The 12,520-nt window shown below is 42.8% G+C and overlaps 1 protein-coding gene across 15 annotated transcripts in view; it reads left to right on the top strand.

The window, feature by feature from the left end:
- PRRC2C (proline rich coiled-coil 2C) overlaps positions 1–12,520 on the top strand; it is a 114,977-nt gene that overhangs the window by 26,648 nt on the left and 75,809 nt on the right. For 11 of the 15 annotated variants that reach the window (XM_074960910.1, XM_074960906.1, XM_074960914.1 and 8 more), the window contains exons 6-13: positions 2,467–2,708; positions 3,428–3,507; positions 5,355–5,485; positions 5,573–5,663; positions 5,993–6,140; positions 7,410–7,490; positions 9,165–9,762; positions 11,792–11,964. In XM_074960910.1, coding sequence (XP_074817011.1) covers positions 2,467–2,708; positions 3,428–3,507; positions 5,355–5,485; positions 5,573–5,663; positions 5,993–6,140; positions 7,410–7,490; positions 9,165–9,762; positions 11,792–11,964 — 1,544 coding nt within the window. The remainder of the gene's footprint in view (positions 1–2,466; positions 2,709–3,427; positions 3,508–5,354; positions 5,486–5,572; positions 5,664–5,992; positions 6,141–7,409; positions 7,491–9,164; positions 9,763–11,791; positions 11,965–12,520) is intronic. The other 4 variants (XM_074960907.1, XM_074960919.1, XM_074960921.1 and 1 more) reach the window with 1 other exon arrangement.

Here is a 12,520-nt window from a genome sequence, read left to right as displayed (position 1 = left end):
ACTTGCAGATTTATCTAAGCATGTTCTTCCAGATTACATTTTCATACCTGTCTGCCTCAGTATATTGTCAGCTTTTTTGTTTACTCATTTTACTTTTCTTCTAATCTACAACCTTGTGTTTGTCTTATTTCAGTATGCATGTTTACCATTTACTGAGAGGTTACTCTGGGGAATTTTTCACACTTTCACTTCTGTTCCAGCACAATGTCTACATATAGAAATAAGATACATTAGTATTTCCCTTATTCCTAGGCTATGGTTCCCTTCACCCAAACTGTGGTCAGTTGTCCACTCATGGTCCAAAGAGTACTTGCTAGTCACATTCAAATGGTGCTGGCACCTTCTTATTTCTAGTTGCTAAATGTCATGACAAATAAAAATACTTTGCTAATATTATTCACCATGTGAGCAGTTATGGGGTTGCCAAAGGGTGGCTGGTTACATAATTACAAATGGGAGGAAGTGTGGTCTGCAGAACTGTGAATGGGAGGAGAGTTGGTCTGCAAGATAGTCTCTGTCAAGATATGGTCCATACTTCGAAAGTTTAAGACAGTCTGACTAAGACTTTAACAAGCTGGACCTCTCTCCGCTGCAGAGGGCTAGATGTGGCCAGAACAAATGAAGGCCACACAGCACCTACAGGAGGTTGCTTTTACACACTACTTCTGAGATGAGTGAGCTCTGGGGCCTGGGAGTTGGGAACCACACTTTTGATTCCAGCAGTACTGTTCCTTACAGGAAAACAAAGTGACTTTTTTTTCTTCACCTAAAATTCATCATCCTTGTTCCAATCAAATGATCATATGAAGTATTTTCTGTATTGTAGCTGCCGCCTGTGCAGATGACAGTGCCTTGTCTAGACTACAGTCTTAAGCTGACCTGTGTTAAGTGGACTTACAGCCACCACAGTAATTACTGCGGTGGCTGATGTCCACATTACCCTCCTCCTGTCAGTGGTGCACATCTTCACCAGAGCGCTTCCACTGACTGAAAGGCGGGGGGAGGAGGGGGTTTGGTTTGAGAGCCAGGGCCAGTTTCCCCTCCCACCCAGGCTTCTCACCTCGGGTGGGGAGATCCGCGCCTGGAGTATGGTCAACAGCGGTACTCCCAAGAGGGAGCCTCAGTGCATTTGGCTGCAAGCGGGGAGCCAGAAGCCTCAGTGCAGCCGAACTCCCAGTGGGGAGTTGGGAACCCCAGGGGCAGTAGGGCCCCTAATGGGGAGCCCGGGCGGCAGGTCAGTTTGGAGCAGAGACCCTTCAGCAGCCTGGCTGGGGAGCTAGGCTTTGTCAATTTCATAGCTTCAGTAGTGCCATGAAATTGACAAGACAGCCAACAGCTGGTGTAAGGAATGCAGTGTCTACACAGACAATGCATCATCCTAACTACACCAACATAAGCCCTGTGCCTCTCATGGAGGTGGAGCTATTATGTTGATGTAGTAGGGTTCTTACATCGGCGGGACACGGCTGTAATGTGTACACTGACCTAATTAGGCTGACATAAAGCAGATTAGGTCAATGTAAATGTAGTGTAAACCAGGCCTGAGGCAGGTAGTAGTCGTTCCAGAAGAAGGGATTTTGACATCCAAGGCTCCTTTAAACCTTTCCCCCCCTTCCCTTAGCATTCACTTCTCCATTTTTTCCTGCCTGTCTTCTGTAAACCAGCCACTGGGTACCTCTGACTGAAGCAGTATATTTGATCAGAATCTAAGCTGGTTTTCGGGTGAAGAATAAACCAGCAAGGAGTGGGAGAAAGTAGGAAAATTTGCCTTGCCTGTCTAATGTTTCAGTCTCAATTTCTTCTGCATAGTTGTTTTGGATTTTTTTGCTAGATCTCCATGTTTCTTTAAGCATAGCTAGAGTTTCCTGTCCACCCCTTTGTATCATAGATGGTGGAATCTGTCTCGGAGCTTCTAGATACTTTGATTCTGCCTGGAAAACTGAAGAAACTCTACGTACAGGGTTCTGCATTCCATGGTTTTTGAGCTGTGCCACTCAAAAGTGGATTATTCTATGGCTTTGCATTGTAAGCAGTCCAAACTTTCACTTGACACTATCTCTCTTCAGGGACCTTTTAGACCTCAAGTTGCTACAGCAATCTACTTAACCTACACACTGAGATCTTGGGGAAAATAATTTTAGATCAGTACCGCACAGATACCCCTCCTAAGTCATCCCATAAGCTGTGGAGCATAGAGCAGGCTAGCCATTTTAAATTTCATTGTTGGAAGCTCTCAGTTAGAGAAATCTGGAGATGGGCTGAGGACGAATGGGAGTCAGCAATCTCTTTATCTGCAGTGGCTGCCACCTGCCTGAATGACAGGCTACAAAGCATGTTCATCATTTGCACTGGTGTTGCTACATCACAGAAAACAATTGGATAAGAAGTGTCATTTACTTTGTTACAAATCAGAAGCTTATTTAAAGCTAGGCTTGTCTTTCTCCCCTACTGGTTCCTTCCATGCAGATGTTGCTAGTTGGAGAGAAGGTGGAGTTAAGAATCTCAACACCCCAAATTCTCCAACTGATCAAGAAGTTAAGCCTCTTGGCCAAGAAGATGGTAGTGCAACAGGACCAGTAGAACAAAATGATGTTCCCAAGGCAGCAGAGAAAAGGGATATGCGGGTAGCACAGCCACCTCAGCCCAAGCTGAATGGTCAGCAACAACCTGCTGTCTCTTCCCAGTACAAAGCAATGATGCCACCCTATGTAAGTAACTGCTGTATCTTTTATATAAATATCAGTGTGAGCAGTTGAATCAATAAGATATTAGCATTAGATAGTTAAGCTGAAACATCTTACTCCTTCTCTGGGGCACTTATTGGCTTGGTTTCTAAACAGTGCAAAAATCAAGAAAAAATGTTAACTCTTTTTGTTCTTCTTTGTACAGAGGTGTTTGGAACTGTGTGGATTTTTCTTCTTCTTTTCTTCCCATTAAGGTGGTTTATAGGTGCTATTCCTAGGGGAAAGCTTGCACACTGTCTTTTGCAAGAGCAAGTTCTGTTGCCATATTAAAGCCAGCCCCGCCCTTATTGCAGGAGGTTACTTGGTTTGTAATTCAGTCTCATACTGCCTGATCTTCCTATTACACCACATCTTTCCTGTGGAAAGAGAATCTGGTGTGCAGCCTTAGCTGATATACATTAATGCTTGTCAGCGGATACGGAGCCCTGTCATGACTCCATCTGTCTTCAGTTTCAACGTTGTCATGAAAGGCAACTACCTACCTTTAAGTGAGGGAATTGTAATTTGTGAGCTCAACCACTATTTAAGGTGAACAGTCTCCTTGGATTGTAAGACAGAATTTCTCTGTCTTTCATAAGGGCTGCTGTAGTAGTGGCATTGGCAGTTCTAATGAAGCTATATTTTTAAATCAATTTTTCCTATATCTAAAAGCCAGTCTGGTAATTTTTGGCTTCCTTTCCTAGATGTTTAATCAATATCCTAGAATGGCATATCCTGCAATGCAGGGTCCCAGCAGGTTCCCTACTTCATCTGAGGCTAGCAGGTAATAACTTTCATAAATACTAGAATTGCATGAGTAGTGACCAAATATATGTCACTAAGTAAAACCATGGTGCGCCCACACCTTGAATACTGTGTCCAGTTCTGGTCATTCCATCTCAAAAGGATATAATGGATCTGGAAAAGATTCAGAGCGGAGCATTGAAGATTATCAGGTCTTTAGAATGGCTTCTATATGAGGAGAAACTAAAGAGATTAGGATTGTTTGGCTAAGAAAAGAGACAATTGGGGGGAGATATGAGAGAGAGCTATAAAATCATGAATGGCATGGAAAAAGTGAACAGAGAAGTATTGTTTTCCCTTTCCCACAATATATCTGTTAGCCAAGATGGTCAGGGATGCAACCCTAAAGCACTGATTGCCAGAAGCGGGGAGGGGGAAGCTAGGATGAATCCTTCCAACTGACCTATTCCGTATACTCCCCCTGAATGTCTGGTACTGGCCATTGTTGGACACCATATACTGGGCTAGATGGACCATTGATCTGACCCAGTAGGGCAGCTCTTTGTTTTGTGTGATAAAAGCAGGGCTACATATACAATCTAGCACAGGTGGGCAAACTGCGGCCTGCAGGCCACATCCGGCCCACCAGCCGTTTTCATCTGGCCCTCGAGCTCCTGCTGGGGAGTGGAGTCTGGGGCTTGGCCTGCTCCAGCTGGAGTGCAGGGTTGGGGACCGCTTCATGCAGCTCCTGGAAGCAGCAGCATGGCCTTCTCCGGCTCCTATGCGTAAGGGCAGCCAGGGGGCTCTGCTCTGCTCGTTGTCCCTGCCCCAAGTGCCACACTCGCAGCTCCCATTGGCCAGGAACCAATGGGAGCTGCAGGGGCAGTCCCTGTGCACGGGGCAGTGTGCAGAACTACCTGACCACGCCTCCCCGTAAGAGCTGGAGAAGAGACATGCTGCTGCTCCCCGGAGCTGCTTGAGGTAAGCCCCGCCTGGAGCCTGCACCCCTGAACCTCCCGCCATGCCCCAACCCCCTACCCCAGCCCTGATCTCTCTCCTGCCGTCTAAACCCCTCAATCCCAGCCTTGAACAGCCTCCTGCACCCCAAATCCCTCATCCCCAGCCCCACCCCAGAGCCCACACCCCCAACTGGAGCATGCACCCCTTCCTGCACCCCTGCCCCAGCCCTGATCCCCCTCCCGCCCTCTGAACCCCTTCGTTCCAGCCCAGAGCACCCTCCTACACCCTGAACTCTTCACTTCCAGCCCCACCCCGGAGCCTGCACCCCCAAACAGAGCCTTCACCCCTTCCCGCAACTCAACCCCAATTTTGTGAGCATTCATGGCCTGCCATATAATTTCTATTCCCAGATGTTTGCCCACCCCTGATCTAGCATATATAAATTATCTAATATAAACTTCATTCTCCCCTTCTAAGAGATTAAAAAATCGCTGAGTGACCGTTTCAATCTAAAGAGCCCTTTTTCAGTATTTATAAACACCAAAACAGTATTTACTGACCATGTAATGGTAAAGAAGGGAGACTTGGACCCTTTTGCTCATTTTCCCCATTATAAAACTACTTGATTCAGAAATATTCCTCCTTCCCTTTTCTTTAGACATTCATAAATAATAAAACTGATTGTTTAATTGGTAATGATACATAAATTAATACAGAATGTGCTAAATATGGCTAAGTAGTATAAACTGTGCCTCTGCTAATAAGGGGAAAGCAGTAATATATACTTAAAATAGCCTATTGCTTTAGTCTTCAACTACAAATTAATCTTTTATATAGTGATTTTTAAAGATCTTAGTTGCTATCTTGGGGATAGCAGATATTGCTTTAAAAACTGATTTTTTTGTTTACGTTCTTCCTTTGTTCTAGAGGCCCACGGGGAAGAGGGCCCTCTTGGTGCTCAGAACCTGTTGAGCGTCCGTCCATCCTTAGTGCTAGTGAACTCAAGGAACTTGATAAATTTGATAATCTGGATGCTGAGGCTGATGAAGGCTGGGCTGGTGAGAACATTGAACCTGTGAAGACTCTTGCTCTTTGCATGCTGAATACTTTAAATATATTAATCTGAATTTTTGCTCATATGATAGGTGCCCAGAGTGAGGTAGATTACACCGAGCAGTTGAACTTCAGCGATGATGATGAGCAAGGAAGTAATCAGAAAGATAAAAGGGAAAGCAGGTAATTTGATGTTGCAAGCCTTGTGAGCTGCCGCATGTGTAGGTCATGCTCTAGTGTAGGTGAAAAAATTCTTTGGGAAGGTTCAGTGGACCATCAGTGCCGACAACTTAATTTCTCAAATGATGAATTGATTGTCTTGTGTTACATTAATGCCAGGAGACCCCAATCAGTATTGAGGCACCATTGTGTGAGGTGCTATATGTACATGTAGTAAAAGAACAGTCCTTGCCCTATAGAGCTTGCAGTCTAAAAAGCTGTGGGAGAAAGGAAGTATGACTGAGAGTGTACTCAAAACAGACCCTCAGTTTCATTTCTTTCTTTATATGCAGTGATGAACAAATGCCTTCAAAAGACTCTGAGAGCCCTGACAGACAGAAAGAAGCAGAAGAACGGTATAACAGTAAATCCTCTACCCAGGCTCCTGCACAGTCACCAGGAGCCAGAGGTCCCTATGGCAAAAGCACTCAATTTGACCAGGTTTGTTTTTGTTTTATTTTCTCTTCCCTTTACATCTGAGGGTGTCCCCTGTGCCTTGAGAATCCTTTCTGTGGATTCTTCCCTATTCTTCCTCCCTAGACACTTTGAAAGTCTCAAGTGATTGGTAAAAGCATATGTTTTAATAGCAAAGTTACCACAGGGTGCTATGAAGTCACTTTTACTTACTGTGTTTGTTTTATCCTTATTGTAACTACTCAGTGGCAGCCACTGTGATATCATGAAAAAAGAAAAGGAGTACTTGTGGCACCTTAGAGACTAACCAATTTATTTGAGCATGAGCTTTCGTGAGCTACAGCTCACTTCATCGGATGCATATCGGATGCACCTGTGATTACATGGCATCTCTCCACCTGAGTAAGTCTGCTTTGCGTACTCCAAAAGTTGTCAACTGTAACTAAAACAGCAAGCGCAGTCTCAGGAGCAAGTTTTGTTTTTCCCTGAATAGCCAATTCAAGCTCCTTTGATGCATATCAAAAACTTTATTTTAGTTCTTCTCACTGCACTCTATTTCTCAAGATTTTTAAACTTTCCTTGAGCCTGTTACAGCTTGCTGCTAGATTGGGCCAGTGGGAGAAAAGAACTTTTACTCTGCTTGCTTCTAAATAGAGCCCTCTCAGACAACCTGTCTTGGGCACACACACACATACTGTAGAAACCCTGAAGTGTTGAGTTTCTTTTTTTTTTTTTAAACTGACCCCATAACACAGAGAGATCTGCATGTGCATAATGTAAGTTCTGCCCAGGTCCCAACTGGAGATGTACTCTTTAGTCTTGTTTTTCAGGGAAGTAAGTTATGGGTTTGTCTGATTTCACTGAAAAAGTAATTTTTCCCCTCCTTTCCCCAGTTACAGTGAAGACAGGGAGGCCTGAAATGTGCATCAAATGAGCCTGACTTAATCCAAGTTTTACTTAATATATTTAATTTTAAAAAGGTGGGGGGGATGCACTTAAGTGACAATTCCTGGAAGATTTTATCTGAATTATAGAAAACATATGGGATTTTTTTCACTGTTTAAATCCAAATTCTGCTCCTTGGATATATGACTGTTACTTAGCCCTTGAACATAAAAGTGAAAACTACTTTGTTGCCCTTCTATATTTGTATCTAAACTTCTTCACGGAACGCAGGTGGTCCACGCTGACATGGTTAAACGCAGCCTGAAACCAGTCTCTATTTAGAGGATCTGCAAGATTGACCATACATTCCATCAAGCTAGTTACTCCAACACTGTTTTCTTTGTTCAATAGGAGCGGGGTCCGACACTAACACAGTCATCTGTACATGAGAGGGGCGGCTCTGCACTTCATCCAAAATCTATTCCTCAACAGGTATGAGAAGACAGAAGATCTGATTTACATTGGAGAATCTTGATTCCCAGTGTCAAGTGCTTAACTGTATCAGAGAGAATTTGAGGGGGAGAATTAACAGACTGTGTGCTCCACCTGTAAGGAAAAAAAGATGATGATGGGCATTTTGTATGACGATTAACAATGATGCAGAATTTATTATTTCTATTAGAGTAGCTTCTAGGTGCCAGTAATTGAAAATTGTTGCAAGACACTCTACAAAGTAAAGTAATAAGCAGTCCCTGCCCCAAAGATCTTAGTTTAAATAGACAAGACAAAAGCTTAGGAAAAGGGATATAACACAAAAATAGAGTGAACAGAGTGGTGGCTTGCAAATGTTGTATGTTTCATGATTGTTAGTTTTTACACATGGGTGAGGAGGGATTAATTCAGTGAGTAAAGCTTTATGTGGAGACTAGCTCAATGGAATACCAAGGGAAAGGAGAGGAGACTAAAAATAGGAGTGGAGTGCAGCTGAGGTGATGATATTGAGAGAGAAAATACATGAAGGGATTAGAGCAAACAGTCAACACAGGGAAAAGAATGTCCAGTATGTAAACTAGAATGCAGTCTGGCAGCATCAGTGTCTAAGAATCCCTGCTGAGGTTGCTTCAGTGTCTGCTCCTGCTGGCTTAAGTTTCTCTGGCTTCTGCCTAGAATTTTTTTCCCCAGTGGTGCTTTGTGGATTTTACATACTCCCAAAGGGGATTTCAGGGGCAGCCTTTTGCACAGTTTTACATCTGGCCCTGGCCAGGCCCAATCTTTATCTCCGTTTCTTTCCATTCATATGTATACACCTTCATTTATTTTCAGCTGAAATAAATTCACTGGTGATCCCCAGCAAGTTTTGCAATACAGTGCTTGTTAGATTACCTGAAATCCAGTTCTTTCAACACCCCCATTGTGGTTTACACACCCACATTTTTTGTTTAAAATAAATGACCACGAGACACAATTTGTGAGAGCGGGTATCAAAATAAATTAAATGCACCATCTGAAACTTTTAAGGCAATAATTCTCAACTCTTCTCTAATCATGGGTCCCAGAATCTAATAACTCCTGAGGTTCTTGAGACAATTTCTGACAGTGGTAAAATTCCTTTTTTCCTGTCTTTTTCATCCACACCCTCTGTGCCCAGCTGCTAGAAGTTGTGGGAGCGCTCCATGTCTCCCATTCTTGCTGCAGGAGTGAATGGGGATTCTCAAACATTACTTCCTGCTCTTCCTGATTTTACAAGTAGCAGTCACAGCTCTCGGGGGGTGGGGTGGGGGGTTGCAAGATTATTACATGGGGGGTCGTGAGCTATCAGCCTCCACACCAAGCCCCACTTTGTCTCCAGCATTTATAATAATGTTAAATATATTAAAGGTGTATTTAATTTATACGGAGGGTCACATTCAGAGATTTGCTATGTGAAAGGGCTCACTGCCCTAAAAGCAGAAAAAACAAGCACACCAGTCAATAGACCTGAATTACAGCAGGAAATTAGGACCAGCCTTATGCCTCACAAACCTGCTAACAACTCACAGGTTGGGCATTTCTGTTTTGAAGGTGCCAGCCAAATACAGATTACTGCATATTGTTATATATAGCCAGGTGATTTGAATACTAAAGGCTTGTTTGATATGTACTGCATTACTTATATTAATGTTACAGCACCCACCTCCAGATCGCCAGGCAGGACCTGGAAGACAGGGCCCCTTACCCCCTAAACTGGTACCAGATGAAGATGAAATTTGGAAGCAGAGACGAAGACAGCAAGCAGAAATTTCAGCGGCAGTGGAGCGAGCACGTAAGCGGCGAGAGGAGGAGGAGCGAAGAATGGAAGAACAAAGAAAAGCAGCTTGTGCTGAGAAGCTAAAACGGTTAAATGAGAAATTTGGCTGTGTGACCAAACCATCCCGGGAAGACCCTCTGAGGGAGAGGGAAAGGGAAAGGGAAAGGGAGAAAGAGAAGGAGAGGGAACGAGAGAAGGAGAGGGAAAGGGAGAAAGAGAAGGAGAGGGAACAAGAGAAGGAGAGGGAAGAGCAAGAGAAGGAGGAGAAGGAGAGGGAACGAGAGAAGGAGAGGGAAGAGCGAGAGAAGGAAGAGAAAGCAAAGGAACAGGAGAAGGAGAGAGAAGAGAAGGAGGAGAAAGAAAAAACAGAAGAGAAACCAGAGCCTGAGAAGCCTGAGCCTCAAGAACCAGTGCTAGCACCTGCAATAGTAGAAAAACAAGAAGAAAGTGAAAACTGCAGTAATAAGGAAGAAAAAGGTTTGTATGAATTGTTACAGGCTGTCCTTTTTTAAAAATAAGGAACCCCTGGGATTAATACAATTTAGGATTTTAATTTATACAATTATCTTAGATCACATACAGCACACATTGCCATCCCAATTCACTATTTGATTCAGGACCCAGACCTGTTAGAATGCTGTACTTCATCAGGAAAAAATTGTGAAACCCACACGTTGCAATTTTTGCTGCATTCTGCAAAATCTAAGCTTCTTACTAAAGAGAGGGAAAAAAGCCATCAGTCTTGCCAAGATACAGGCAGCATAGTATAAGTAAACAGATGTTTTGATGATGATGGTACAGTACAGACCCGTTTACACGCGAATCCGCTTAATGCGCAGTAGCGCCATGCCTCCCAGTGCTACCTATTTAACACGCAAGACTCGTTAACACACGGTACAGGAACTTTCTATGTAGCACTACAGATTTGCTCACTAATTCACTGACACAGAAATCAACAAAGTGTGGAGCAGAAACATGTTGTACATCTTTACCGATATTGGTAAAGACGTATCACGTACGCTTAGTCATTGTCACACTAGAGAGATACATAATATATAGTAGTTATATAGTAATATATATACTACACTAGAAAATTTTAACCATAGGCCTAATATAATGGCAGAAGGAAAGCGTCAGCGTTCCTACACTGTAGAAGAATAGCTAGCTGCAATAGATCGAGTAAATAGTGGAGGAACCCAGGCCAAAGTTTCAAAAGATATTGGGATTGCCGAATCTACTCTGAGGATGGCTAAAAAATGAATCTAAAGTGAACAACTTTATACAAAATCTCGGTTCTGCCGTGGGGCTTAAGCGAAAATGTGTGCGCTATTCAGCAAACCCCACAATAGACAAAGCCATGCACGCGTGGTTTGCTCAGGAAAGGCTGAAAGGAATGCCGCTAAGTGGGCCAATTCTTTCAAGCCCAAGCGACAAAATTTGGAAATTTAACGGGGGATGAATCATTCCAAGGAGCAAAATGTGGAGCAAAATGTGGAAAATATCGAAATTGTTCATCTGTGGCGAATGACAGTCTTCATAAGAGAGAGGGAAAATGGGAAAGAGCAGAAAATAACAGTGTTTTTTTTCTAAGTGAATCATAGATACTTATTTCAGCATGGCCCTCTTAACCCGTGGTCCATTAACATGTGGTCGTGACGGCTTGACTCCCGACATCTGTGTGTAAACGGGTCTGTACTGTATTCTGTTAATCCAGCCTTGCAGAACAGTAACCCCTTTCCTCCCCCTTCTCCCCCCCCTTCCCAATCCGCTACAAGGAAACATTTAAACTTCATCCATTACTTGTAGTAAATTGTGAGTTTAAGCACCTAATTCTATTCTTTGTCTTAATCCTCCCACACCCTCAGGTGCTGAGAGCATCCACTAGTTTCCACCATTTATTTTGGTCTTCTTCAGCACCTAATTGGGACTGTTTACATACCAGTTCTTACTAAGCACAGGCAAATGTCTTTTTTTCAAAAGTGCAAAATTATTGTAAATCAGCCTATAGGTTGCACAATCAAAATAAGTCAGGCAATTCAGAACTTGAGTTGTACATCAGCATAAACTTGGCTGCATAGCAATCCTATATATATCTATATATCTATATAGCAATCCTATATATATTCATTTTACAACATAAACAGCAATCCTATATATATTCATTTTACAACATAAACAGCAATGTGGTTAGCCACACAGTTTACTTAGGTAAACAGTAGAATATACTCCATATGTGAGATGAATTAGTAGCTGTTGATCTATGGTCTCCAGCAACTAGTTTTCATTTCAGCCCTGTAACCTTTTTGTTTTTCCATTAATAGAATTAGCCTAGCAGAGCACTAAAATAATAAATTGATAAGTATCCAGGGTGCTTTTGTTTTAGAAAGCCATGTCTTTTTAAAGTTAGGATACACTGACTATGTGATAGATTAATGTGAAAGTGAAGACTAGCTTATGACCTATAATACATGTGGTAGGTGCAAACTAATTTTCAATATTTTTATAGCAGAGGGACAGCCAATTTTTACCAGACAAGACAGTGGTCGGAATGACAAAGAGAGTTCCCAGGTGGCTCATGAAAGTGAGCCAGATTCAGGGTCTCAGCCTCGACCTGCTGTTTCCTCAGGCTATTCTAAACAGTTTCAGAAGTCGCTGCCACCAAGATTTCAGAGGCAACAGGTAAGCAACCAATCCGTTGGCATCAGAGGATGAAGGGCTTATTTACTTCTGAGTAATGGAATACAGGTCTGATTTTGGGACTCCTAATTCTCACACTGGAGATGAAACTCATTACTGGGTGATATCTTTCATAAAGGTACTAGAATGTTTTCAGTCGTGTATTGTTGTCTGCAGTACTGGCAGGGATACTTCTAGAGAGGCAATTTATTTGCCTTTTTCTGTGATGGCAAGGTGTCCAATTGAGCCAAAAATAAAAGCGTTGTTAAAATGTAGCAGGATTTTTTACACCAGTTTCTGTGTGTAGACCATTGATCTGTATTTGCAGAATGTTGAGGTTGTAGAATGTGATGTTAATCAGTATTTCCTAAAGGATTTATACATGTTGATACCTTTTGAGTATTAAATCTATAAAATAACCTGCCTGAAAGTTACTCTGCAAAACGTATGTATTACAGTACAGATTGCCCTGCCCTGCTTCTCAGTGAAAGCCATGCAGCCTTTGTAGCTAATTTGGGGGGGGTTCAATTTCATTTGTTCTATTTCCTGTTTTCCCCCC

Source organism: Natator depressus, chromosome 8 (assembly GCF_965152275.1).
Source record: "Natator depressus isolate rNatDep1 chromosome 8, rNatDep2.hap1, whole genome shotgun sequence".
NCBI lineage: Eukaryota > Metazoa > Chordata > Testudines > Cheloniidae > Natator > Natator depressus.
Note: the sequence above shows the minus strand (reverse complement) of the source record. Positions and strands in the feature narration are given on the sequence as shown.